Below are 25,807 nucleotides of genomic sequence, written 5' to 3'. Positions count from 1 at the left end.
GAATATAATCTATACAAATTTTGAATTACTATGTTGTATACCTGAAATTAATATAATATTGTAAATCTACTATACATCAGTAAAAAGAAATAACTTGGACAACTTTCTTAGTACTACCACTTTGGAAAAAAGCATTTCACATAATCTGGTAAGACTGAAGATATGCAATGCCCTGTGACCCAGAATTTTGCTCCTTGGAATGTGCCCTTGAGAAACCCTTGCACATGTGCACCAGGAAAGAGGTAGAATATTCATAGAAGCATAGTTCATAATGACAAGAAAATAGAACACCAACTGTTCAGGTACAAGAGAATAAATACATAAATTGTGGTGACTTCATACAACAAAATATGGGGCAACGGTAAAAAAAAAAAAATTAGTATTAACTATAGTTACCATCAAGTATAATGAATGTCACAAATATATTGTTGGGCAAATTAGCAAATTACAGAAAAACACAGTATAATACTATTATGTAAATTCAATAACAACAGAATTAAGCAGCATGCCATTTGGATAGGTATAAATACATGGTGAAATTATAAATAAAAGTAAGGGAATTATGATCACAAAATTTAGAATAGTGATTATCTTGGGTAAGGAGGCAAAGGAATGAAATTAGAGTGGCAGACACAATCAGGTTCAAGAGAATTAGATATGTTACATGTCTCAACTCGGGGGTGAGCACACTTGTGTTCATTTTATGAATAGGTCCTAAAACATATATGTACATTACACTTATTAAATGTAAAACAGTTTAAACAAAGGGGGCATTTTGCATGGAAAATGTAAAGGGAAGAAAGAAAGGAAAAGGGGAAAGAGGGAGAGGCAGAGAAATCTTTCCTAAATTCTTCCTCCAAAATATTCTTGGTAGGGTGGAAATGGATCAGCAAAACAACACAAAAGTTTATCTTCTATAATGTTTTAGAACTTTGAGTTTGGCACTTTGAGTTTTCTGAGTCAAGGTATAATCTCTTATGTTCAAGAAATATATTTTTCGGCAAAAAGTAAGAAAAGATCTTAGTTTTGGAGTTAGCATAGAACATAACACAACTTAAAAATTCTTAAAAACAGCTTTAAAAATTGTATGCAATATTCACTGCGGAGCAGTCCTCATGAATGATTCTCTTAGAGATCCCATCACTTGGCTTTGGAGATGAGAAAGCATCCTTATCATGAACCCTTGCTTTGCTGGGATGACACCCACAATTACTATGAATCTCCCCCAAAGCTCTCAATTCTACTTTTATAGGCTGGGAAGGTGCACTGGGGTGACCATGTATGGACGATGTGTCTTCCCCTGTTAAGCCCAAGGCATGGGGCCTGGACCCAGTGGTTTGCCCCTTTTTACAAGGTAAGTATTTAAGGCTGCTTTGTCCTTCAGTTTGGTTCACTGTAGCCAATTTGGAGACACGTGGATAACATCTTCCTTAACAACTTCTTAATTTTATACCAGTAACCCTTATTCAAGAGAATTTAAAGTTTTATCTGTGGATCCAAGTGCTGTACTAAAGAAAAGAAGAAATGCACGCACACACACACACACACACACACACACAGTGGGGCAAAAACAGGATTGTGAAATATGAAGGACCTCTTTATAAAATTCATATTTTGAAAGATGACTCTTTTTGGTTTTAAACACAGGGGGAAAAGATTTTGTCTTATAAGCATCCCTCCCTCACACCACATCTTTCCATTCCCTGGTGTACTTGTTCCGTAATTAAATGCTAATTAAATGCACATGTGTAACTATTTTAAGTGTTACAAAATTCAAGGCAGTCTTAACTTTCTCTTCAATCAAAAATAAAACAAGAAACTAAGTTGCTAGTCTGCGGACTTTACAGAGGAAAGAGAACAGAATTGTAAAATCATATTTCACAGAAAAATCTAAATTGACTTTTCAGGTTATGAATACTTGATCATGGTAGGGACAGTCCAGAAATAGACTAAAATAAAAGTAAATGGAATTTTAATTCATTTGGAAAAAGTATTCACTATACTGAGTCTTATGCTCAGAAAAGAGAACAGAAAGGGCATAATTTTGAGCTGTCAAGCTTAACACACACATATAAAACAAATATCGTCACCCTGTTCTATGGCAGAATTGAGCCTTCTTAATATCATACTGGGGTAGAATCAAAAGAGTGGCCAAAGATGTACTCTGGCATGAAGAAATATGACCTACAAAAAGCACGGAAAGGAAATTTACATGTATACGTATTATTAAGACACATATCATTAAAGATGGTTTCATTATAGGATGACTGCAATTTGAAACTCATCTTTATTACGTGTCAACTCAACATTTTAACATCATTATCTTAAAAATGGAAATGCTAAGAAGAAAACAAAGTCACGATTCCATACTCTCTGAACATTATTTGCAGAAGTGTCAGTAATCCTGGAAACATTTAAATAATCATTCATTACCTATCAAAGCCATATTAAGAATAACTCTTTCTGCATTTTTACTTAAAGAGAATTGCCATGGGCAGACCCACATTTAGTAAAATTAACTGACCAGTAAAAGCAGAACATAATAGTTTGTGTTAAAGGGAGTCCCCTTCCTCAGAGAGCTGAGGAAGAAAACAGAACAGCTTACCTTTATGATGGTTTGCACTGGACACAACTTTCCCCCACAAGGTTACAATAAATATTATTATTAGCAGTTTTCCTTTTGTTGCTTTCTGTAAGTATCTCTTACTCATCCTGCAAATAAAAAAAATAATAATAAAAATCCTAAGTATGTGAAACCATTGCTTTTCCATTATAACTGTGCTACATTTAAAGCTTCCCATGACACCTTAACACCTCAATTTGCATTCCTTATATTAAAATGCTATTCACTCTATATAAACTATGAACAGAAAAAATATTAAAGTTTTCCAAATAAAGTACCTTGATACAATGCAAGAGGTAAGAGAGGCCCTACCTCAGTCAATCTTATTTCACTTAACAGCCTAAATCAACTGGGAAACATTACCATTTTTCTTTCCATATAAATATAGATTCAACTTATTCAAAAAATCCAAGGCACAGTTGTTTGAATAATCTTTATATAAGCGACTTATTCTACTTTAAGAAAAACAAACAAAACAAAACCTTCTTCAAGGCCAGGTCAAATGGTCAGGGTAAACAGTTTAGATAAAATGTGTGTGATGAATCCCTGCATAGAATAAAGTCACTTCAAATCTATTATTCCTAATGTGTTTTTAAAAAGTCACCTTACAGGCTTCCCTGGTGGCACAGTGGTTGAGAGTCCACCTGCCGATGCAGGGGACACGGGTTCGTGCCCCGGTCTGGGAAGATCCCGTATGCCGTGGTGCGGCTGGGCCTGTGAGCCATGGCCGCTGGGTCTGCGCGTCCGGAGCCTGTGCTCCGCAATGGGAGAGGCCAAAACAGTGAGAGGCCCGTGTACCGCAAAAAAAAAAAAAAGTCACCTTACTGTACAACACTACTACTAGAGATACACAGATGTTTTAATATTACTGGAATCTACCATGCTGTACTTTATGAGAGGTAGAAGAAAAATGGAAAAGCAAAATGAAAAATATCAGGTTAACATTTTCAAGTTGAGACTACAAAACTCAGGAAAGCGAAGCAAAGTTATAATAAAATAATAGCTACCCATAATAAAAATTGAGCAACTACTTTCTGTAGCACCTAATACAATATTATTCCAATTGTTTTTCAGGACGAATTGGGGATGTTGGTATGTCTAACCCCATTTGTAGATGATGAAATTTGGAAATTTGCTGAGGTCATGTTTAATGATAGAGTAAAAAGTCAAATCTCAAATAGTCTAAATCTAAAATCTTTATATTAACTACTATATTGCTAAGGGGTAAGTGAAATATATAAGATAAAATCCATCTGCATTTATTTATGAGGCAGATAAAATATACATCCATCACCCTGTGCCTTCTCAGGTTCGGATCCTATTTTGAACTCTAATCTTGTTTGACCTACATTCTTGCCTTCACTCTACTGCAAGTTTGTGAGGTCACTTCCTGACCTAGATTGACTCCCCTTCCTCGAGTTCTCTAAGTTATCTTTTTCCTTACACCTTCACTTCCCAAATATACTATACCCAAAAGTATGACTCAGTGGTGGCAATGATGGTTGTATAATTTTGAGGAGAAGTCATTCACACCGATAAGTGGATGAAAAAATAAATTGCTATATTACTTATATTTAATATGGGTATACATGAACACTTCTTGGCCTGGGGAAGTTGTGCGCGCCGATTCAGATGTTGAGGAGACAGCACAGTATGACTAAGAACACAGACTTACGCCCAAGTCAGATTGTTTGGATTTGAGTCCAGGCCCTCCTGGTTTTTAATTCTGTCATCTTATGTGAGTTTCTGGATCTCCTGCCTCAGTTTCTTCTTCTCTAATGTGGGATATGTATGTGAAAAGCCTGGCCCAATGGCTGGCATGTATAAGGGCTCAAAAAGAATGAGACCGGAAAGTGTTCAGTCATTTGGATGTTTTGTTCCTTGAGTGCATGAGAGGCCTGTGGAGGGAGATGACTGGAGAGAATTTCAGTGGCCCCAATAGCTGCAAGTCCTCCACGGACCTTGGTCTTGTGACATGTCTAGATAATGTACAAAGGAATAGGTGTTTGATCTTTCAGATTAGATTGCTTGGTTTAAAATCTGGCTTCCTGCCTACTTTCTATATGACTTTGGATAAATTACTTAACTAAGAGTATTTTTATTGTATTTAAAATGAGAAGGGGAGACCTTCAAGATGGTAGAGGAGTAAGATGTGGAGATCACCTTCCTCCCCACAAATACATCAGAAATACATCTATATGTGGAACAACTCCTACAGAACACCTACTGAACGCTGGCAGAAGACCTCAGACTTCCCAAAAGGAAAGAAACTCCCCACGTACCTGGGTAGGGCAAAAGAAAAAAGAAAAAACAGAGACAAAAGAATAGGGACAGGACCTGCCCCTCTGGGAGGGAGGTGTGAAGGAAAAGTTTCCACACACTAGGAAGCCCCTTCGTGGGCGGAGACTGCCGGTGGCGGAAGCTTCGGAGGGGTGCAGGGGTGCAGACGGCAAAGCGGAGAGATTCCCGCAAGAGGATCGGTGCCGACCAGCACTCACCAGCCTGACAGGCTTGTCTGCTCATCTGCTGGGATGGGTGGGGGCTGGGAGCTGAGGCTCCAGCTTCGGAGGTCAGATCCCAGAGAGAGGACTGGGGCTGGCTGCGTGAACACAGGCTGAAGGGGGCTACTATGCCACAGCTAGAAATCAGGGACTCTGGGACAAAGTCTGGAACTGCCTAAGAGGCAAGAGACCATAGTTTTGGGGTGCCCAAGCGGAGGGGATTCAGAGCACTGCCTAAACGAGCTCCAGAGACGGACATGAGCTGCGCCTATCAGTGGGGACACCAGAGACGGGCATGAAACGCTAAGGCTGCTGCTGCAGCCACCAAGAAGCCTGTGTGCAAGCACAGGTCACTATCCACACCTCTCTCCTGGGAGCCTGTGCAGCCCGCCACTGCCAGGGTCCCATGATCCAGGGACCACTTCCCCAGGAGAACACACGGGGCGCCTAAGGCTGTTGCAACGTCATGCCGGCCTCTGCCGCTGCAGGCTTGCCGCACATTCCATGCCCTCCCTCCCTCCGGCCTGAGTGAGGCAGAGCCCCCTAATCAGCTGCTACTTTAACCCCATCCTGTCTCAGCGAAGAACAGATGCCCTAAGGCGACCTACACGCAGAGGAAGGGCCAATCCAAAGCTGAACCCCAGAATCTGTGAGAACAAAGAAGAGAAAGGGAAACCTCTCTCAGCAGTCACAAGGAGCAAGAGAATAAATCTCCACAATCAACGTGATGTACCCTGCATCTCTGTAATACCTGAATAGACAATGAATCATCCCAAAATTGAGGCGGTGGCCTTTGTGTGATTTTGTCTGTAGAGCTTTGCTTTTAGCATTTGTCCTACGGTTCTGTCTATCCGTTTTTTTGTTTTTTGTGTTTTTTTAGTATAGTTTTTAAGCTCTTCTTATCATTGGTGGATTGTTTTTTGGTTTGGTTGCTCCTTTCTTTCTTTTTTTTTTACTTTTTAATAATTTTTATTTTTTATTTTAATAACTTTCTTTTCTTCCTTCCTTCCTTCCTTCCTTCCTTCCTTCCTTCCTTCCTTCCTTCCTTCCTTCCTCTGTCTCTCTCTCTCTCTCTCTCTCTCTCTCTCTCTCTCTCTTTCTCTCTTTCTTTCTTTCTTTCTTTCCTTCTCCTTTTTCTTCTGAGCTGTGTGGTTGACAGGGTCTTGGTGAGCCCAGCTGGGTGTCAGGCATGTGATTCTGAGGTGGCAGAGCTGAGTTCAGGACACTAGTCCACCAGAGACCACCCGGCTCGATGGAATATTAAACGGCAAAAGCTCTCCCAGAGATCTCCATCTCAACGGTAAGACCCAGCTCCACTCAAAACCAGCAGCCAGAGTGCCGGACACCCTACACCAAACAACTAGCAAGGCAGGACCACAACCCCACCCATTAGCAGAGAGGCTGCCTAAAATCATAATAATGTCACTGACACCACAAAACACACCACTGGACACGGTCCTGCCCACCAGAAAGACAAGATCCAGCCTTATCCACCAGAACACAGGCACTAGTCCCCTCCACCAGGAACCCTACACAACCCACTGAACAAACATTACCCACTGGGGGTAGACACCAAAAACAACAGGAAATATGAACCTGCAGCCTGTGAAAAGGAGACCCCAAACACAGTAAGTGAGGCAAAATGACAAGACATAGAAACACACAGCAGATGAAGGAGCAAAGTAAAAACACACCACACCAAAAAATGAAGAGGAAATAGGCAGCCTACCTGAAAAAAAATTCAGAGTAATGATAGTAAACATGATATAAAATCTTGGAAATAGAAAATACAAGAAACATTTAACAAGGACCCAGAAGAACTAAGGAGCAAACAAACAATGATGAACAACACAATGAATGAAATTTAAAATTCTCTAGAAGGAATCAATAGCAGAATAACAGAGGCAGAAGAATGGATAAGTGACCTGGAAGATAAAATAGTGGAAATAACTACCTCAGACCAGAAAAAAGAAAAAAGAATGAGAAGAATTGACAACAGTCTCAGAGACCTCTGGGACAACATTAAATGCACCAACATTCGAATTATAGGGGTCCCAGAAGAAGAAGAGAAAAAGAAAGGGACTGAGAAATATTTGAAGAGATTATAGTTGAAAATTTCCCTAATATGGGAAAGGAAATAATCAAGTCTAGAAAGCTCAGAGAATCCCATAGATGATAAATCCAAGGAGAAACACGTCAAGACACATATTAATCAAACAGTCAAAAATTAAATACAAGGAAAAAATATTAAAAGCAGCAAGGGAAAAGCAACAAATAACAGACATGGGAGTCCCCATAAGGTTAACAGCTGATCTTTCAGCAGAAACTCTGCAAGCCAGAAGGGAGTGGCAGGACATATTTAAAGAGATGAAAGGGAAAAAACTACAACCAAGATTACTCTGCCCAGCAAGGATCTCATTCAGATTCGACAAGGAAATCAAAACCTTTACAAAACAAGAAAAATCTTAGAGAATTCAGCACCACAAAACAGCTTTACAACAAATGCTAAAGGAACTTCTCTAGGCAGGAAACATAAGAGTAGGAAAAGACCTACAAAAATAAAACCCACAACAATTGAGAAAATGGTAATAGGAACATACATATTGATAATTACTTTAAATGGAAATGGATTAAATGATCCAACCAAAAGACATAGACTGGCTGGATGGACACAGAAACAAGACCCATATATATGCTGTCTACAAGAGACCCACTTCAGACCTAGGGACACATACAGACTGAAAGTTAGGGGGTGGAAAAAGATATTCCATACAAATGGAGATCACAAGAAAGCAAGAGTAGCAATTCTCATATCAGACAAAATAGACTTTAAAGACTATTACAAGAGACAAAGAAGGACACTACATAATGATCAAGGGATCGATCCAAGAAGCTACATGTAAAAGAAGCTACATGTAAAAGAATGAAATTAGAACACTCCCTAACACCATACACAAAAATAAACTCAAAATGGATTAAAGACCTAAAGGTAAGGCCAGACACTCTAAAACTCTTAGAGGAAAACATAGGCAGAACACTCTATGACATAAATCACAGCAAGATCCTTTTTGACTCACCTCCTAGAGAAAGGGAAATAAAAACAAAAATAAACAAATAAACCTAATGAAACTCCAAAGCTTTTGTACAACAAAGGAAAACATAAACAAGATGAAAAGACAACCTCAGAATGGGAGAAAATATTTGCAAATGAAGCAACTGACAAGGGATTAATCTCCAAAATTTACAAGCAGTTCATGCAGCTCAATATCAAAAAATCAAAAAACCCAATCCAAAAATGGGCAGAAGACCTAAATAGACATTTCTCCAAAGAAGATATACAGATTGCCAACAAACACATGAAAGGATGCTCAACATCACTAATCATTAGAGAAATGCAAATCAAAATGACAATGAGGTATCACCTCACACCAGTCAGAATGGCCGTCAACAAAAAATCTACAAACAATAAATGCTGGAGAGGGTGTGGAGAAAAGGGAACCCTCCTGTCCTGTTGGTGGAATGTAAATTGATACAGCCACTATGGAGAACAGTATGGAGGTTCCTAAAAAATCTAAAAATAGAACTTCCATATGACCCAGCACCCACTACTGGGCATATACCCTGAGAAAACCATAATTCAAAAAGCGTTATGTACCACAATGTTCATTGCAGCTCTATTTACAATAGCCAGGACATGGAAGCAACCTAAGTGTCCATCGACAGATGAATGGATAAAGAAGGTGTGGCACATATATACAATGGAATATTACTCAGCCATAAAAAGAAACGAAATTGAGTTATTTTAGTGAGATGGATGGACCTAGAGTCTGTCATACAGAGTGAAGTAAGTCAGAAAGAGAAAAACAAATGCCGTATGCTAACACATATATATGGTATCTTAAAAAAAAAAAGTTTCTGAAGAACCTAGGGGCAGGGCAGAAATAAAGACGTAGACAGAGAATGGACCTGAGGACATGGGGAGGGAGAAGGGTAAGCTGGATGAAGTGAGAGAGTGGCATGGACATATATATACTACCAAATGTAAAATAGATAGCTAGTGGGAAGCAGCTGCATAGCACAGGGAGATCAGCTTGGTGCTTTGTGACCACCTAGAGGGGTGGTAGGGAGGGTGGGAGGGAGATGCAAGGGGGAGGAGATATGGGTATATATGTATATGTATAACTGATTAACCCTGTTATAAAGCAGAAACTAACACAACATTGTAAAGCAATTATACCCCAATAAAGATGTTAAAAAAAAAAGAATTTAGAAAAAATAAATTCTGCAACCAAAAAAAAAAAAAAAGAGAGAATAACAACAATATCTACCTCATAGTATTGTTTGTATGAAAACTAAATGAGATAGTTCATGAAAAAAATTTAACACTATGCATAGAAGATAATAAATGCTCAATAAGTATTAACCATTACTATGGTCACTACTTGATTAGACCAGCATTTTCCTAATCTGTGTGTTCTGTGAGGCATCACTTTCACAGAATGTTAATACGGTATTAGTGAAAAACAAAGGGGGCAAATAGATTTGCAAAATTCTGGGTTCAACAAACTTAACCAGATGTTTTCTTTTTTTTAACCAGAGGCATATCTGAGTGTGCAGCATTTTCCAGAAACCTTTCTTCACAGTGTAATACAGGATACTTATGTCCTCAGGAAGTGTCTTAAAGAAATAATCTGGTTTATTATTCACTCTCAGTAAACCAAATGCCCATTTAAAATCTTCCATTCTATTGCCTTTGTGTTTGTTTTGCAGAGGGGGCACTCTTACTAATAGCTTTGTTATGAGCTCCTACTTTTCTCACATTTTTGCAGCTATCCTGCCTGCTCTTCTACATCCAATCCCTGTGACTATATTGGACTGCATATCCTATAACAGAATGAACAGTTTAGCAAAATTCATCTGACAAGAAGAGCTGCTTAGCATAATTCTTGATAATAGGTTTCCCATAGCAAACGGCCTCTGCTACAAGGTCAATGACCCATTGTATTTTCCATACCATTGTCCACCCACCAAATGGGATGACAGAACTGACAGCTGGTCAAACTGGTAACTAGACATATGGAAACAGAAACACCACAAAGTCACCAGGCTGTCAAACTAAAAAAGGAAGGAGAATGCCGGTCAACATTTGGAAGTCTGTAAAGACCCCTGTCTTCCCTCTCATACCACCCCCACGCCAGTCCAGTCAATTACCATGTTCTGTCAATACTATTTCCTGAATATCTGTTAATCTTACACTTATTTCCATATCTACTGCAATACTGCAATTCGGACCACCAAAATTTCTCATGGGCAACACACAGCTTCCTAACTGGACTTCCTGCTGCCAATATTGCCATCCTCTGGAATTGAAGGCAGGGTCTGTGTCTGCTTTTTCCATGACTCTATTTGCCATATGTAGTACTTAGTAAGTGCCTGATAAATACTGTTGACTGAGTGTAATGCATTTTTCTATGCTGTAGTCAAACATGTAACTATGATCATGAGACACCCTTCATATGATTATAACCTTCACATGATTCCCTTCTATTTAAAAAAAAAAAAAAAGAAGAAGGCCATAATCCTTAGCAGGGTTACACAAAACTTGTGTTGGTATCAGGGAAAAAAACAAAAAAACCTTTCTCTTTACACCTCCAATCTTATTTTACTCCATTCTTCTCCATCTCTCTCTCCACATACACTCATAGTCAGCATTTTAACTCTACGAAATTTCTTCCAGGGCTTCCAGCTAAATCACACCTCCTTGTCACCTGAAACATATTAGCCACCCACCCCTCACCCCATCCACTCTTCAAAATTCTAACTTCTATTCATTGGTCAGGGTGCAGGTTAGAATTCCTCCTATAGGATTTGGGCAAGACCTCGTTAAGTGCCCTACTTTTACATACTAGGCACTTGCCACACGTAATATAATTTTCTATTTACTTATCTCCATCCTTCACTGTCATATAAGATTCCTAAAGATAGGGACTGTGTGCCACACATTTGGAAATACCTAGGGCATGGCCCAAGTTTCAGCTCAATAACTAGCAAATGAGTATTTGCTGAACGCTGGTCATGGCATGTGGTAGACCCAAATATACTGTGTACTTGTCAACAACAAGCAAGTATGTGTCACTATTTTAGGATAAAACTAGGAAGGGACACACAGGAAGAAGAAAGTGGGAAAGGGGTAGGAGGGAGGAAGAAAAGAAAGGGCACCGTGGACAAGAAGAAAAAGAGAAGGGAGAAATCCAATCTGTAATGTGATTTATTCTAACTGATTTTTAAATAACAACCAAGTTTGAGCAAACTGAAGTATAATAGGGCAATGAAGGAATTTGGACAAAGGGGCATCACCAAAGAAGAAAACCCAAAAGAAAAAAAGCTGAATGATACACTTTTTCTGGACTTTGTACAAGAGCACAGAAGGAGGGGGCATTCACTTCTCATTCAATGTGCTGAACACCAGGTATCAGTTTAAAAACTTCCACCACAGTCAAGGGCCGAAAGCACTTTCAGAATTGTCACATTTATCTGTTTAAAAAAAAAAAGCAAAATTTAAGTGAATTTTATAACAGCAAAAGCTGACGGAAGAAGAAACTGGAAACTGAAGAATAAATTCAGAGAGGATGAAACTTTGAAATTGCTCCCCAAGCAGCAGCAGCTGGCAAGACAAGGGAAACAGGATAATTCAGAAATGGTAACCTTGACAGTGAAAGATGTTGAAGTGAAAAGTTGTCAAAGTAGAGGACTGACAATTAAATCTCCAGACTTTCTTCTGCTCTTCTCTTCTGTATTACATGTTTCAGTTTTATTCACTGAGATGTAGGTGTTTGAATGGTGTTAAAACCCTTTGCCTCCCCACTGATATTAAAAGTGCACTTAATTATAAATAAGCAAGAGCTGAAAAACTGTTATGCTGCTAGAAAAATCACTTTCCTGTAAAAAACGAAGGTAAGTTTAACTGATCTAGAGAAGAGAAGATGGAAGGGGAAACAAGGTGGGAAAGGCTTATATACAAAGGAGATAAAAGCTGCGGCCCAGAATCCAACCACCTGGCCTCACCTAGAGCTTAAGGCACTTCTGTGGCAATACATAACAAAAGTCTTTTTTAGGACATTTCTCTACGTTGGTCTAACATTCATACCCACCTAGTATTAACTAATTACAATGACATGAACTTTAATTGCCAAATCTAGTACAGGAATTTAACCTTGAGGTAGCATGCCCCAACTGGTAAGTCAAGTTCCTTCTCTCCTGATAGGGACCAGAATGAGACTTAAAGAATGTAAATCAGATAATACTGCACCCCACTCCTTGATGAAAACCTCAGAATTTACCTACCTATTAAAATGAGATTAAAAATCTAAATTTCTCATTGGAGAGAAAGCTCAGCATCTCCCCCCTCAACCTCTCTGACCTCACTTCACAGCCCTGTTCCCCTCTTTCCCTACACTTCAGCCACACTGGCCTTCCCTCTGTCCCTCTGTCAGAGGACATGACCACCAGTTGACCCTCAAGCTGTACCCAGGCAGTCTGAGGCTCCTCACTCCCTCCCCTGTCCTTGGAATGTACATTCTGCCCACCGTGCCCATAGTGGGAGCTGTTCCAAGGATGTAGCCTTGAGAGTAATGTGTTGCCGAGACCATCTGGACTGAATACGTGACTGAACCCCAGTAAAACCTCTTAAGATCTGCTGGGCAGGTGTGGAGATCTACTCATCATCTAGCACCCAAGACAAGCTTGTAAGTTCTCTTGCTTGTTAAATGTGCCACCTAGCAATCTGCGGTGGTCTCTCTTTCTTGGGTCTCTCCTTGCCCTCCAAATATTGGAGCCGGTTTCATATTTCACCCTGGAAGCTCCAAGGGTGCAAACCAATGTCCCTGTGCCAAGCTTGTTCTAGACCTCACATTAAATGTTAGCTCTGCCTTGAAGGCTCTCCCTCTAGTCTCTGCACGGTCAATTTCAGTTCATGACCACCTCCACAGAGAGCACCTCCTGAGCATCTTGCCCTTCAGAGTCCAGAGACACCCACCCCAGTCTCTCTTGCTCCCAATATTCTGTAGTGCAGATCTTCCTCAACTTACAATGGAGTTACATCCAGATAAACCCATTGTAAGTTGAAAATGCTTTGATACACCTAACCTACAAAACATCATAGCTCAGCCTAGTCTACCTTAAACATGCTCAGAATGCTTACATTAGCCTACAGTTGGGCAAAACCATCTAACGTAAAGCCTATTTTATAATGAAGTGTTGAATATCTCATTAATTCATTGAATACTGTACTGAAAATGAAAAACAGAATGGTTGTATGGGTGCAGAATGGTTCTAAGTGCAGAAGTTGTTTACCCTTGGGATCACGTGGCTGAAGGAAGCTGCAGTTTGCCCATGTTGCCCAGTATCAGGAGCAAGTATTGTACCATATACTGCTAGCCTGGTTAAAGATCAAAATTCAAAGTATAGGTTCTACCGAATGTATATAACTTTCCCACTATGGTAAGTTAAACCATTGTAAATTGGGAACCATCTGTATTTTCTTCATTTATTATATCTGAAATTATCTTATTCACTTATTTATATATTTGAGGCATTTATTTTCTTTTTCTCCCATTAAAATGTTATTTCTCTGAAGCAAGATCCTCTCTTTTTTTTTTTTTTTTTGCCACACCATGCAGAACTTCCCCAACCAGGGATCGAACCTGTGCCCCCTGCATTGGAAGCATGGAATCTTAACCACTGGACCACCAGGGAAGTCTAAGATCCTCTCTATTAGTCACTGCTCCAGCACACAGAACAATACCTACATCACAGAACATCAATGTATGTTTGATGAAGGAATGAGTGCATTGATTTTAGAATCAGAACAAATGAATCCTTTTTAATGAAGAAGTTTTTATTACTTCTTCTATTTTAAACAGCTAAATGTCAGCTACACTAAGAAGCTAAGAATGCCAATGGAAAGAACAGTGTACATACTGGTGGAGTGATACAAAATGAAGTGAGGAGAGTGGGAGATGAAAACAAATGAAAGCAGACTAAATTACTAATCTTTCAAGAGACATGCTGAGAAGGGAAGTAAAGATAAAATGGTAGCAAAAGAGACAGACTTGAACAGGTGATGGGAAAGAGCTAGAAGGAAGAGATAAGTCAAAAATACCAATGTCAGGGTAGACTAAGAAGACTAAAAGTTTTTGTAAACTTCTATGCTCTACAAATATGTTATTATTACAATATTGTTATTATTACCATAAGTTATTGTTATTATTACTTTTAATTTCACTATTTTATTTTATTTTTGAGTTTTTGAATTTTATTTACTTTTTTATACAGCAGGTTCTTATTAGTCATCAATTTTATACACATCAGTGTATACATGTCAAACCCAATCGCCCAATTCATCACACCACCACCACCACCCCCCTGCTGCTTTCCAGCCTTGGTGTCCATACGTTTGTTCTCTACATCTGTGTCTCAATTTCTGCCCTGCAAACTGGTTCATCTGTACTATTTTTCTAGATTTCCATTTTTATCGAATGCTTTAATATATGATATGTGTTTTTCTCTTTCTGACTTACTTCACTCTATATAACAGTCTCTAGATCCATCCATGTCTCAACAAATGACCCAGTTTCGATCCTTTTTATGGCTGAGTCATATTCCGTTGTATATATGTACTACATCTTCTCTATCCATCCGTCTGTCGATGGGCATTTAGATTGTTTCCATGACCTGGCTATTGTAAACAGTGCTGCAATGAACATTGGGGTGCATGTGTCTTTTTGAATTATGGTTTTCTCTGGGTATATGCCCAGTAGTGGGATTGCTGGATCATATGGTAATTCTACTTTCAGTTTTTTAAGGAACCTCCATACTGTTCTCCATAGTGGCTGTATCGATTTACATTCCCACCAACAGTGCAAGAGGGTTCCCTTTTCTCCACACCCTCTCCAGCATTGGTTGTTTGTAGATTTTCTGATGATGCCCATTCTAACTGGTGTGAGGTGATACCTCATTGTCATTTTGATTTGCATTTCTCTAATAATTAGTGATGTTGAGCAGCTTTTCATGTGCTTCTTGGCCATCTGTATGTCTTCTTTGGAGAAATGCCTATTTAGGTCTTCTGCCTATTTTTGGATTGGGTTGTTTGCTTTTCCAATATTGAGCTGCATGAGCTGTTTATATATTTTGGAGATTAATTGATTGTCCGTTGATTCATTTGCAAATATTTTCTCCCATTCTGAAGGCTGTCTTTTTGTATTGTTTATGGTTTCCTTCGCTGTGCAAAAGCTTTGAAGTTTCACCAAGTACCATTTGTTTATTTTTGGTTTTATTTCCATTACTCTAGCAGGTGGATCAAAAAAGATCTTGCTGTGATTTATGTCAAAGGGTGTTCTTCCTATGTTTTCCTCTAAGAGTTTTATAGTGTCTGGTCTTACATTTAGGTCCCTAATCCATTTTCAGTTTATTTTTATGTATGGTGTTAGGGAGTGTTCTAATTTCATTCTTTTCCATGTAGCTGTCCAGTTTTCCCAACACCATTTATTGAAAAGACTGTCCCCTCTCCATTGTATATCCTTGCCTCCTTTGCCATAGATTAGTTGACCATAGGTGCGTGGGTCTATCTCTGGGCTTTCTATCTTGTTCCATTGATCTATATTTCTGTTTTTGTGCCAGTACCATATTGTCTTGATTACTATAGCTTTGTAGTATAGTCTGAAGTCAGGAATTCTGATTCCTCCAGCTCCGTTTTTTTCCCTCAAGACTGCTTTGGCTATTCGGGGTCTTTTGTGTCTCCATACAAATTTTAAGATTTTTTGTTCTAGTTCCGTAAAAAATGTCATTGGTAATTTGATAGGGATTGTATTGACTCTGTAGATTGCTTTGGGTAGTGCAGTCATTTTCACAATATTGATTCTTCCAATCCAAGAATATGGTATATCTCTCAATCTGTGGGTGTCATCTTTAATTTCTTTCATCAGTGTCTTATAGTTTTCTGCATACAGGTCTCTTTCTCCCTAGGTAGGTTTATTCCTAGGTATTTTATTCTTTTTGTTGCAATGGTAAATGGGAGTGTTCCCTTAATTTCTCTTTCAGATTTTTCATCATTAGTGTATAGGAATGCCAGAGATTTCTGTGCATTAATTTTGTATCCTGCTACTTAACCAAAATCATTGATGAGCTCTAGTAGTTTTCTGGTGGTGTCTTTAGGATTCTCTATGTATAGTATCATGTCATCTGCAAACAGTGACACTTTTACTTCTTCTTTTCCAATTTGTATTCCTTTTATTTCTTTTTCTCCTCTAATTGCCATGGCTAAGACTTCCAAAACTATGTTGAGTAAGAGTGGTGAGAGTGGATATCCTTGTCTTGTTCCTGATTTTAGAGGAAATGCTTTCAGTTTTTCACCGTTGAGAATGATGTTTGTTGTGGGTTTGTCGCATATGGCCTTTATTATGTTGAGATAGGTTCCCTCAATGTCCACTTTCTGGAGAGTTTTTATGATAAATGGGTGTTGAATTTTGTCGAGAGCTTTTTCTGCATCTATTGAGATGATCATATGGTTTTTTCTTCTTCAGTTTGTTAATATGGTGTATCACATAGATTGATCTGCGTATATTGAAGAATCCTTGCATCCCTGGGATAAATCCCACTTGATCATAGTTTATGATCCTTTTAATGTGTTGTTGGATCTGTTTGCTAGTATTTTGTTGAGGATTTTTGCATCTATGTTCATCAGTGATATTGGTCTGTAGTTTTCTTTTTTTTGTAGTATCTTTGTCTGGTTTTGGTATCAGGGTGATGGTGGCCTCATAGAATTAGTTTGGGAGTGTTGCTTCTTCTGCTTTTTTGGAAGAGTTTGAGAAGGATGGGTGTTAGCTCTTCTCTAAATGTTTGACAAAATTCACCTGTGAAGCCATCTGGTCCTAGACTTTTGTTTGTTGGAAGATTTTTAATCACAGTTTCAATTTCATTACTTGTGATTGGTCTGTTTATATTTTCTATTTCTTCCTGGTTCAGTCTTGGAAGGTATACCATTCTAAAAATGTGTCCATTTCTTCTAGGTTGTCCATTTTATAGGCATAGAGTTGCTTGTAGTTCTCTCTTAGGATGCTTTGTATTTCTGCAGTGCCTGTTGTAACTTCTTTTTCATTTCTAATTTTATTGATTTGAGTCCTCTCCCTCTTTTTCTTGATGAGTCTGGCTAATGGTTTATCAATTTTGTTTATCTTCTCAAAGAACCAGATTTTAGTTTTATTGATCTTTGCTATTGCTTTCTTTGTTTCTATTTCATTTATTTCTGCTCTGATCTTTATGATTTCTTTCCTTCTGCTAAGTTTGGGCTTTGTTCTTCTTTCTCTAGCTCCTTTAGGTGTAAGATTAGATTGTTTATTTGAGATTTTTCTTGTTTCTTGAGGTAGGCTTGTATATCTATAAACTTCCATCTTAGAACTGCTTTTGCTGCATCCCATAGGTTTTGGATCATCGTGTTTTGTCATTTGTAGGTATTTTTTGATTTCCTCTTTGATTTCTTCAGTGACCTCTTAGTTATTTAGCAATGTATTGTTTAGCCTCCATGTGTTTGTACTTTTTACAGATTTTTTCTGTAATTGATATCTAGTCTCATAGCATTGTGGTTAGAAAAGATGCTTAATATGAGTTCAATTTTCTTAAATTTACTGAGGCTTGAATGGTGAACCAAGATGTGATCTATCCTGGAGAATGCTCCATGCCCAATTGAGAAGAAAGTGTAATTTGCCGTTTTTGGATGGAAGGTCCTAAAAATATCAATTAAATCTATCTGGTCTATTGTGTCATCTAAAGCTTGTGTCTCCTTATTTATTTTCATTTTGGATGATCTGTCCATTGGTGTAAGTGAGGTGTTAAAGTCCCCCACTATTATTGTGTTACTGTCGATTTCTACTTTTATAGCTGTTAGCAGTTGCCTGATGTACTGAGGTGCTCCTGTGTTGGTGCATATATATCTATAATTGTTATATCTTCTTCTTGGATTGACCCCTTGATCATTACGTAGTGTCCTTCCTTGTCTCTTGTAACATTATTTTAAAGTCTATTTTGTCTGATATGAGTATTGCTACTCCAGCTACCTTTTGATTTCCATTTGAATGGAATGTCTTTTTCCATCCCCTCTCTTTCAGTCTGTATGTGTCCCTAGCTCTGAAGTGGGTCTGTTATAGACAGCATATATATGGGTCTTGTTTTTGTATCCATTCAGCAAGCCTGTGTCATGTGGTTGGAGCATTTAACCATTCACGTTTAAGGTAATTATCGATATGTATGTTCTTATTACCATTTTCTTAATTGTTTTGGGTTTGTTTCTGTAGGTCCTTTTCTTCTCTTGTGTTTCCCACTTAGAGAAGTTCCTTTAGCATTTGTTGTAGAGCTGGTTTGGTGGTGCTGAATTCTCTTAGCTTTTGCTTGTCTGTAAAGCTTTTGATTTCTCCATGTATCTGAATGAGATCCTTGCTGGGTACAGTAATCTTGTTTGTAGATTCTTCCCTTTCATCACTTTAAGTATATGATGCCACTCCCTTCTGGCTTGTAGAGTTTCTGCTGAGAAATCAGCTGTTAACCTTATGGGAGTTCCCTGGTATGTTATTTGTCATTTTTCACTTGCTGCTGTCAATAATTTTTCTTTAATTTTTGCCAATTTGATTACTATGTGTCTCAGCATGTTTCTCCTTGTGTTTATCCTGTATGGGACTCACTGCACTTCCTGGACTTGGGTGGCTATTTCCTTTCCCATGTTAGGGAAGTTTTTTACTATAATCTCTTCAAATATTTTCTCTGTTCCTTTCTCTCTCTCTTCTCCTTCTGGGACCCCTATAACACGAATGTTGTTGCATTTAATGTTGTCCCAGAGGTCTCTTAGGCTGTCTTCATTTCTTTTCATTCTTTTTTCTTTATTCTGTTCTGCAGCAGTGAATTCCACCATTCGGTCTTCCAGGTCACTTATCCGTTCTTCTGCCTCAGTTATTCTGCTATTGATTCCTTCTAGTGTATTTTTCATTTCAGTTATTGTATTGTGCATCTCTGTTTGTTCTTTAATTCTTCTAGGTCTTTGTTAAACATTTCTTGCATCTTCTCAATCTTTGCCTCCATTCTTTTTCTGAGGTCCTGGATCATCTTCACTATCATTATTCTGAATTGCTTTTCTGGAATGTTGCCTATCTCCATTTCATTTAGTTGTTTTTCTGGGGTTTTATCTTGTTCCTTCATCTGGTACATAGCCCTCTGCCTTTTCATCTTGTCTATCTTTCTGTGAATGTGGTTTTTGTTCCACAGGCTGCAGGATTGCAGTTCTTCTTGCTTCTGCTGTCTGCCTTCTAGTGGATGAGGCTAAGAGGCTTGTGCAAGTTTCCTGATGGGATGGACTGGTGGTGGGTAGAGCTGGCTTTGCTCTGATGGGCAGAGCTCAGTAAAACTTTAATCCACTTGACTGCTGGTGGGTGGGGCTAGGTTCCCTCCCTGTTGGTGGTTTGGCCTGAGGCAACCCAACTCTGGAGACTACCTGGGCTCTTTGGTGGGGCTAATGGCAGACTCTGTGAGGGCTCATGCCAAGGAGTACTTCCCAGAACTTCTGCTGCCAGTGTCCTTGTCCCCATGGTGAGCCACAGCCATCCCCCACCTCTACAGGAGACCCTCCAACACTAGCAGGTAGGTCTGGTTCAGTCTCCCCTGGTGTCACTGCTCCTTCCCCTGTGTCCTGATGTGCACACTACTTTGTGTGTGCCCTCCAAGAGTGGAGCCTCTGTTTCCCCCAGTCCTGTCAAAGTCCTGCAATCAAATCCCACTAACCTTCAAAGTCTGATTCTCTAGGAAGTCCTCCTCCCATTGCTGTACCCCCAGGTTGAGAAGCCTGATGTGGGGCTCAGAAACTTCACTCCAGTAGTTGGACTTCTGTGGTATGTGTTCTCCAGTTTGTGAGTCACCCACCGCAGTTATGGGATTTGATTTTACTGTGATTGCACCCTTCCTACCATCTCATTGTGACTTCTGCTTTGTCTTTGGATGTGGGGTATCTTTTTTGGTGAGTTCCAGTGTCTTCCTGTCGATGACTGCCCAGCAGTTAGCTGTGATTCTGGTGTTCTCACAAGAGGGAGTGAGAGTACGTCCTTCTACTCCGCCATCTTGGTTCAGGAACCCTCAGTGAAAGGTTCATTTCTTTAAACTGTGGTTTTCAAACTTGAGCATGCATCATTTGATCACCTGGAAGGCTTGGACCCCAGTCCCAGGGCTTCTGACTCAGGAGGTCTGGAGTGGAACCCAAGACTTTGCATTTCTCACATGTGCCCTGGTGCTGCTCTGCTCCATATCCTGGGATCACAGTCTGAAAATGGCTGCCTAGAGTGATGGCTCTCAATACTGCTGGCAAGTCCTTCCCTATTTTATATAGAGACAAATGTATCTGCCAAAAATAAATTATCCTTTGTTTGCTGATAGGTTATTATAATAACCCTACTAAATAGGACATCTTGAGCCACAAATTTCACTGTATTGCTGGTTTTATCCAACAATAATGTCCAAGCTGACTAGCATTTATGACTCTATGAGATCCAAGTTACTTACTGAAATAGCAATTATCTTTGAGGTAGATACTGATATCCATATTGAGATTAGATAGATAGGTAGGTAGATAGATAAAGATTAAATAGATATAGATGCATATTAAAGTATAACAGATTCATGTATGTATATATTTTGTACATACAAGAATATATAGTAACAAATTTAAGAGGCAATCATGTAACCCTACCAATAATCCTACAGTGTGTGTTATATCATCCAGAAGCTGAGGTGGTCAATTCTAGTCATTTTTATTATTGCTATTTATTTGGATTCATTTTACACCAATATCCAATACCATCACATTATAGTATTTCACACCACACTTACTATGTACATTATTTGAATTAGAATCTCCCCATTGAATAAATAGAATCTGGATTTCCCATTTTATAAATTATCATCAAAAGTTTATAGAGTTGCATTTTTGTATGCCAGTCATATGATTAGTCCAATTAGCTCATACTTTTTAGGTAACTTCAAAGCAAAACTTTGGAATATAAATCTGGTTCTCAACTCTTTCTAAATGGAAACCATAGTTATAAAATTTTCTTTCTCTTTTTCTTTTGATACATCAGTGTTTCATGATGAATGCACCTTTTAGATTCCATTCAGTTAAGAAGTCAACCCTGGAGATTTAGCCAAGAAAGCTCCACTGGTTTCTAAGGATTGCCTGGCAGCAAATATAAGCCTTATTTAAGAACCACTATTGCCTCCTTCCTTCACCCAAAATTTATACTTCCATTCATTTTCCTACAATACAGGTGGGTATAGAAACCTAGGAGTGCTTTTCCTTTATGCCTAGTAATGTACAGCCAAAGTGCTGATTTTACATAAATGCCTTTGCCACCTACAGACCATAACGATAGGAAATAGAAATGTATTATCATTTAAATGATTTTTCCTGAAACATACAATATTCTAAGGCTACGAGCACTAATACCCAAAACAGACGAAAACACTATAGGCAAAGTAAAGCAATCCTTTATGAAAGACACCTGAAATGACGAGGGCTAAGCTAAACCACATTGCTGTGCATCTGTTATTACAACTGAATCACTTACCTTCCTTTTCTATCTATAAAATGGGAATGCCATCTATTTTCTCAAACAGGAATGTCATTATATCTAACAAGAAATCATGTGACAGTTTGAACTTAAAAGAAAGATATGTGATAAATCAGCAGTATTACTATTTATTCAAAGATCCTTCTTTCAGAGCATGGGCTTGCAAGTCAGAACTACCTACTCGAATATGATCCTAGCTCCAACACATAATACGTAAATGCATTTGTCAAGTTTACTTAACAACTGTGAGCCTCAATGCCCACCTATGGAATGCATAAATACTATTACATACTGGTAGGACTGTTGTAAGGAATAAATACAATGAATATAAAGCATCTAACACAAAGCCAGAATAAAGGAGACACTCAATTTGCAGTGATTATCATACATTATTAATAATATCTGGAACATAGCCACCTGGATAGGAATTAGTGGGAAATAAAGTATTTGAGCAACAAATAAAAGAACTTATGTGTTATAATCATAGGTGAAAATGAATCTACTTTTAGGAATTTATCCTAAGTCTGTAGAATTAAAGATAATATGAAACAGGCTAGAAAAAAGGAAGCAAGACTGGTTAACAGAGTCTTCTGATGGCTCTGCAAAATGAATATTGATACTGGGATATCAGAGAATGGACATCAAATTTATAAATGTACAGAATTCTAGGATCATTAGATACAAGGACAAATACTCCTCAAACGCCTGTAGAGATAGCTGGAACATAGCATGCTAACTGAAGTTATTAATGTTACTATGTATGTTTATAGGTTTAAATGAACTGGCACCTATGGCCAATTAATCTACAACAAAGGAGACAAGAATATACGATGGAGAAAAGACAGTCTCCTCAATAAGTGGTGGGTGCTGAGACTTCACTTCGTACTAGCTGCTAGAGACATGCTATTTAATTTCACAAAGCCTCAGTTTCTCCTTCCATAGTATGTAGATAATAACAATACCTATTGGAATTGTTAATGAGCTAATTTATATAAAGTTATAAGCACAGATCCTGACACATAGTAATCAATCGATAAATGCTAGCTGTGATACAGTCATCATTTAAAATTCTTCTGTGATTATCTTCCTTTTTCAATAAGGAAAAAACAGGTGACTGATCTCAATATCTGTTCCACAAGGCACCAAGAAGACAACACTAAACACATATTTCTTACATGCCCTGTTGGGGTATTTTGCTTTATGATTATTATTATTTTTCGGTAAACTGGCCTCTCACTGTTGTGGCCTCTGCCATTGCAGAGCACAGGCTCTGGAGGCGCAGGCCCAGCGGCCATGGCTCATGGGCCCAGCAGCTCCGCAGCATGTGGGATCTTCCTGGACCAGGGCACAAACCCGTGTCCTCTGCATCAGCAGGCGGACTCTCAACCACTGCACCACCAGGGAAGCTCCCTATTGGGGTATTTCACTCCTTTCAAAGTAGTTGTAGATCGGGCTTCCCTGGTGGCACAGTGCTTGACAACCCGCAAAGCATCCACTTCTGAATGACAAAGATGGCGACATTTCACAGCTGTTGGGTGAAGAATCACTAAATAGAATAAGAAAGAAAACTTCCAATCATATGCACCCTTTTACAGGTGGCCAAATCACAAACCTAACATTTAGTGTTGTGATTATGCATGGCAAAAACATAACCAGCTCTGCATTTAACATCTAAATTCTACATACAAGTTTCATAACAAAATACTTTCTTTCCTTTTTAAGTAAAACTTTTATGATTATTAAAGGAAATAATTTGGAGGAGATTTATTAAGATGGTGGAAGAGTAAGACGCGGAGATAACCTTCCTCCCCACAGATACATCAGAAATACATCTACATGTGGAACAACTCCTACAGGACACCTACTGAATGCTGGCAGAAGACCTCAGACCTCCAAAAGGCAAGAAACTCCCCACGTACCTCGGTAAGGCAAAAGAAAAAAGAATAAACAGAGACAAAAGAATAGGGACGGGACCTGCACCAGTGGGAGGGAGCCGTGAAGAAGGAAAGGTTTCCACACACTAGAAGCACCTTCACTGGCGGAGACTGCGGGTGGTGGAGGTGGGGAGCTTCGGAGCCGTGGAGGAGAGCGCAGCAACAGGGTTACGGGGCGCAAAGCGGGGCGATTCCGGCAAAGAGGATCGGTGCCGACCAGCACTCACCAGCCCGAGAGGCTTGTGTGCTCACCCACCGGGGCGGGCGGGGCTGGGAACTGAGGTTCGGGCTTCGGTCAGAGCACAGGGAGAGGACTGGCAGCGTGAACACAGCCTGAAGGGGTTAGTGCGCCACGACTAGTCGGGAGGGAGTCCAGGGAAAAGTCGGGACCTGCTGAAGAGGCAAGAGACTTTTTCTTCCTTCTTTGATTCCCAGTGCGCGAGGAAAGGGGATTAAGAGCGCTGCTTAAAGGAGCTCCAGAGACGGGTGTGAGCCACGGCTAACAGTGCGGACCCCAGAAACGGGAATGAGAAGCTAAGGCTGCTGCTGCTGCCACCAAGAAGCCCGAGTACAAGCTCAGGTCACTCTCCACACCTCCCTTCCGGGGAGTCTGTGCAGCCCACCACTGCCAGGTTCCCGGGATCCAGGGACAACTTCCCCGGGAAAACGCATGGCGCGCCTCAGGCTGGTTCAACGTCACACCGGCCTCTGTCGCTGCAGACTCGCCTCGCACTCCGTACCCCTCCCTCCCCTTGGCCTGAGTGAGCCAGAACCCCCGAATCAGTGGCTCCTTTAACCCCGTCCTGTCTGAGTGAAGAACAGACGCCCTCCGGCGACCTACATGCAGAGGCGGGGCCAAATCCAAAGCTGAGTTCCGGGAGCTGTGAGAACAAAGAAGAGAAAGGGAAATCTCTCCCAGCAGCCACAGGAGCAGCGGATTAAATCTCCATGATCAACTTGATGTACCCTGCATCTGTGGAATACCTGAATAGACAACGAATCATCCCAAATTGAGGAGGTGGACTTTGAGAGGAAGATTTATGATTTTTTCCCCTTTTCCTCTTTTTGTGAGTGTGTATGTGTATGCTTCTGTGTGACATTTTGTCTGTATAGCTTTGCTTTCACCATTTGTCCTAGGGTTCTATACGTCCGTTTTTTAACTTTTAAAAAAAAATTTGTCTTAATAATTATTTTTTTATTTTAATAACTTTATTTTATTTTCTTTTATCCTCTTTCTTTCTTTCTACTTTTCCGCCCTTTTATTCTGAGCCGTGTGGATGAAAGGCTCTTGGTGCTACAGGCAAGAGTCAGTGCTGTGCCTCTGAGGTGGGAGAGCCAACGTCAGGACACTGGTCCACAAGAGACCTCCCAGCTCCATGTAATATCAAACGGTGACAATCTCCCAGAGATCTCCATCTCAACACCAACACCCAGCTTCACTCAACGACCAGCAAGCTAAGTGCTGGACACACTATGCCAAACAACTAGCAAGACAGGAACACAACCCCACCCATTAGCAGAGAGGTTGCCTAAAATGATAATAAGTCCACAGACACCCCAAAACATACGACAAGACGTGGACCTGCCCATCACACAGACAAGATCCAGCCTCATCCACCAGAACACAGGAACTAGTCCCCTCCACCAGGAAGCCTACACAACCCACTGAACCAACCTTAGCCACTGGGGACAGACACCAAAAACAATGGGAACTACAAACATGCAGCCTGCAAAAAGGAGACCCCAAACACAGTTAGATAAGCAAAATGAGAAGACAGAAAAACACACAGCAGATGAAGAAGCAAGATAAAAACCCACCAGACCTAACAAATAAAGAGGAAATAGGCAGTCTACCTGAAAAAGAATTCAGAATAATAATAGCAAAGATGATCCAAAATCTTGGAAATAGAATAGAGAAAATGCAATAAACATTTAAAAAGGACCTAGAGGAAGTAAAGATGAAACAAGCAATGATGAACAACACAATAAATGAAATGAAAAATACTCTAGAAGGGATCAATAGCAGAATAACTGAGGAATAAGAATGGATAAATGACCTGGAAGATAAAATAGTGGAAATAAGAACTGCAGAGC

The 25,807-nt window shown here is 39.6% G+C and overlaps 1 protein-coding gene across 2 annotated transcripts in view; it reads right to left on the bottom strand.

The window, feature by feature from the left end:
- Positions 1–25,807, bottom strand: part of TAFA2 (TAFA chemokine like family member 2) — a gene marked incomplete at its 3' end in the record, with an annotated part of 486,997 nt that overhangs the window by 102,202 nt on the left and 358,988 nt on the right. The window contains exon 2 of one of the 2 annotated variants that reach the window (XM_079937877.1): positions 2,606–2,712. In XM_079937877.1, the coding sequence (XP_079794003.1) occupies positions 2,606–2,711 (106 nt within the window). In that variant the 5' untranslated portion in view covers position 2,712. Of the gene's footprint in view, positions 1–2,605; positions 2,817–25,807 lie in introns of those variants that run through there. The other variant, XM_079937876.1, reaches the window with a different exon arrangement.

The sequence above is a fragment of the Stenella coeruleoalba genome (assembly GCF_951394435.1).
Source record: "Stenella coeruleoalba genome assembly, chromosome: 11".
Taxonomy (NCBI): domain Eukaryota; kingdom Metazoa; phylum Chordata; class Mammalia; order Artiodactyla; family Delphinidae; genus Stenella; species Stenella coeruleoalba.
Note: the sequence above shows the minus strand (reverse complement) of the source record. Positions and strands in the feature narration are given on the sequence as shown.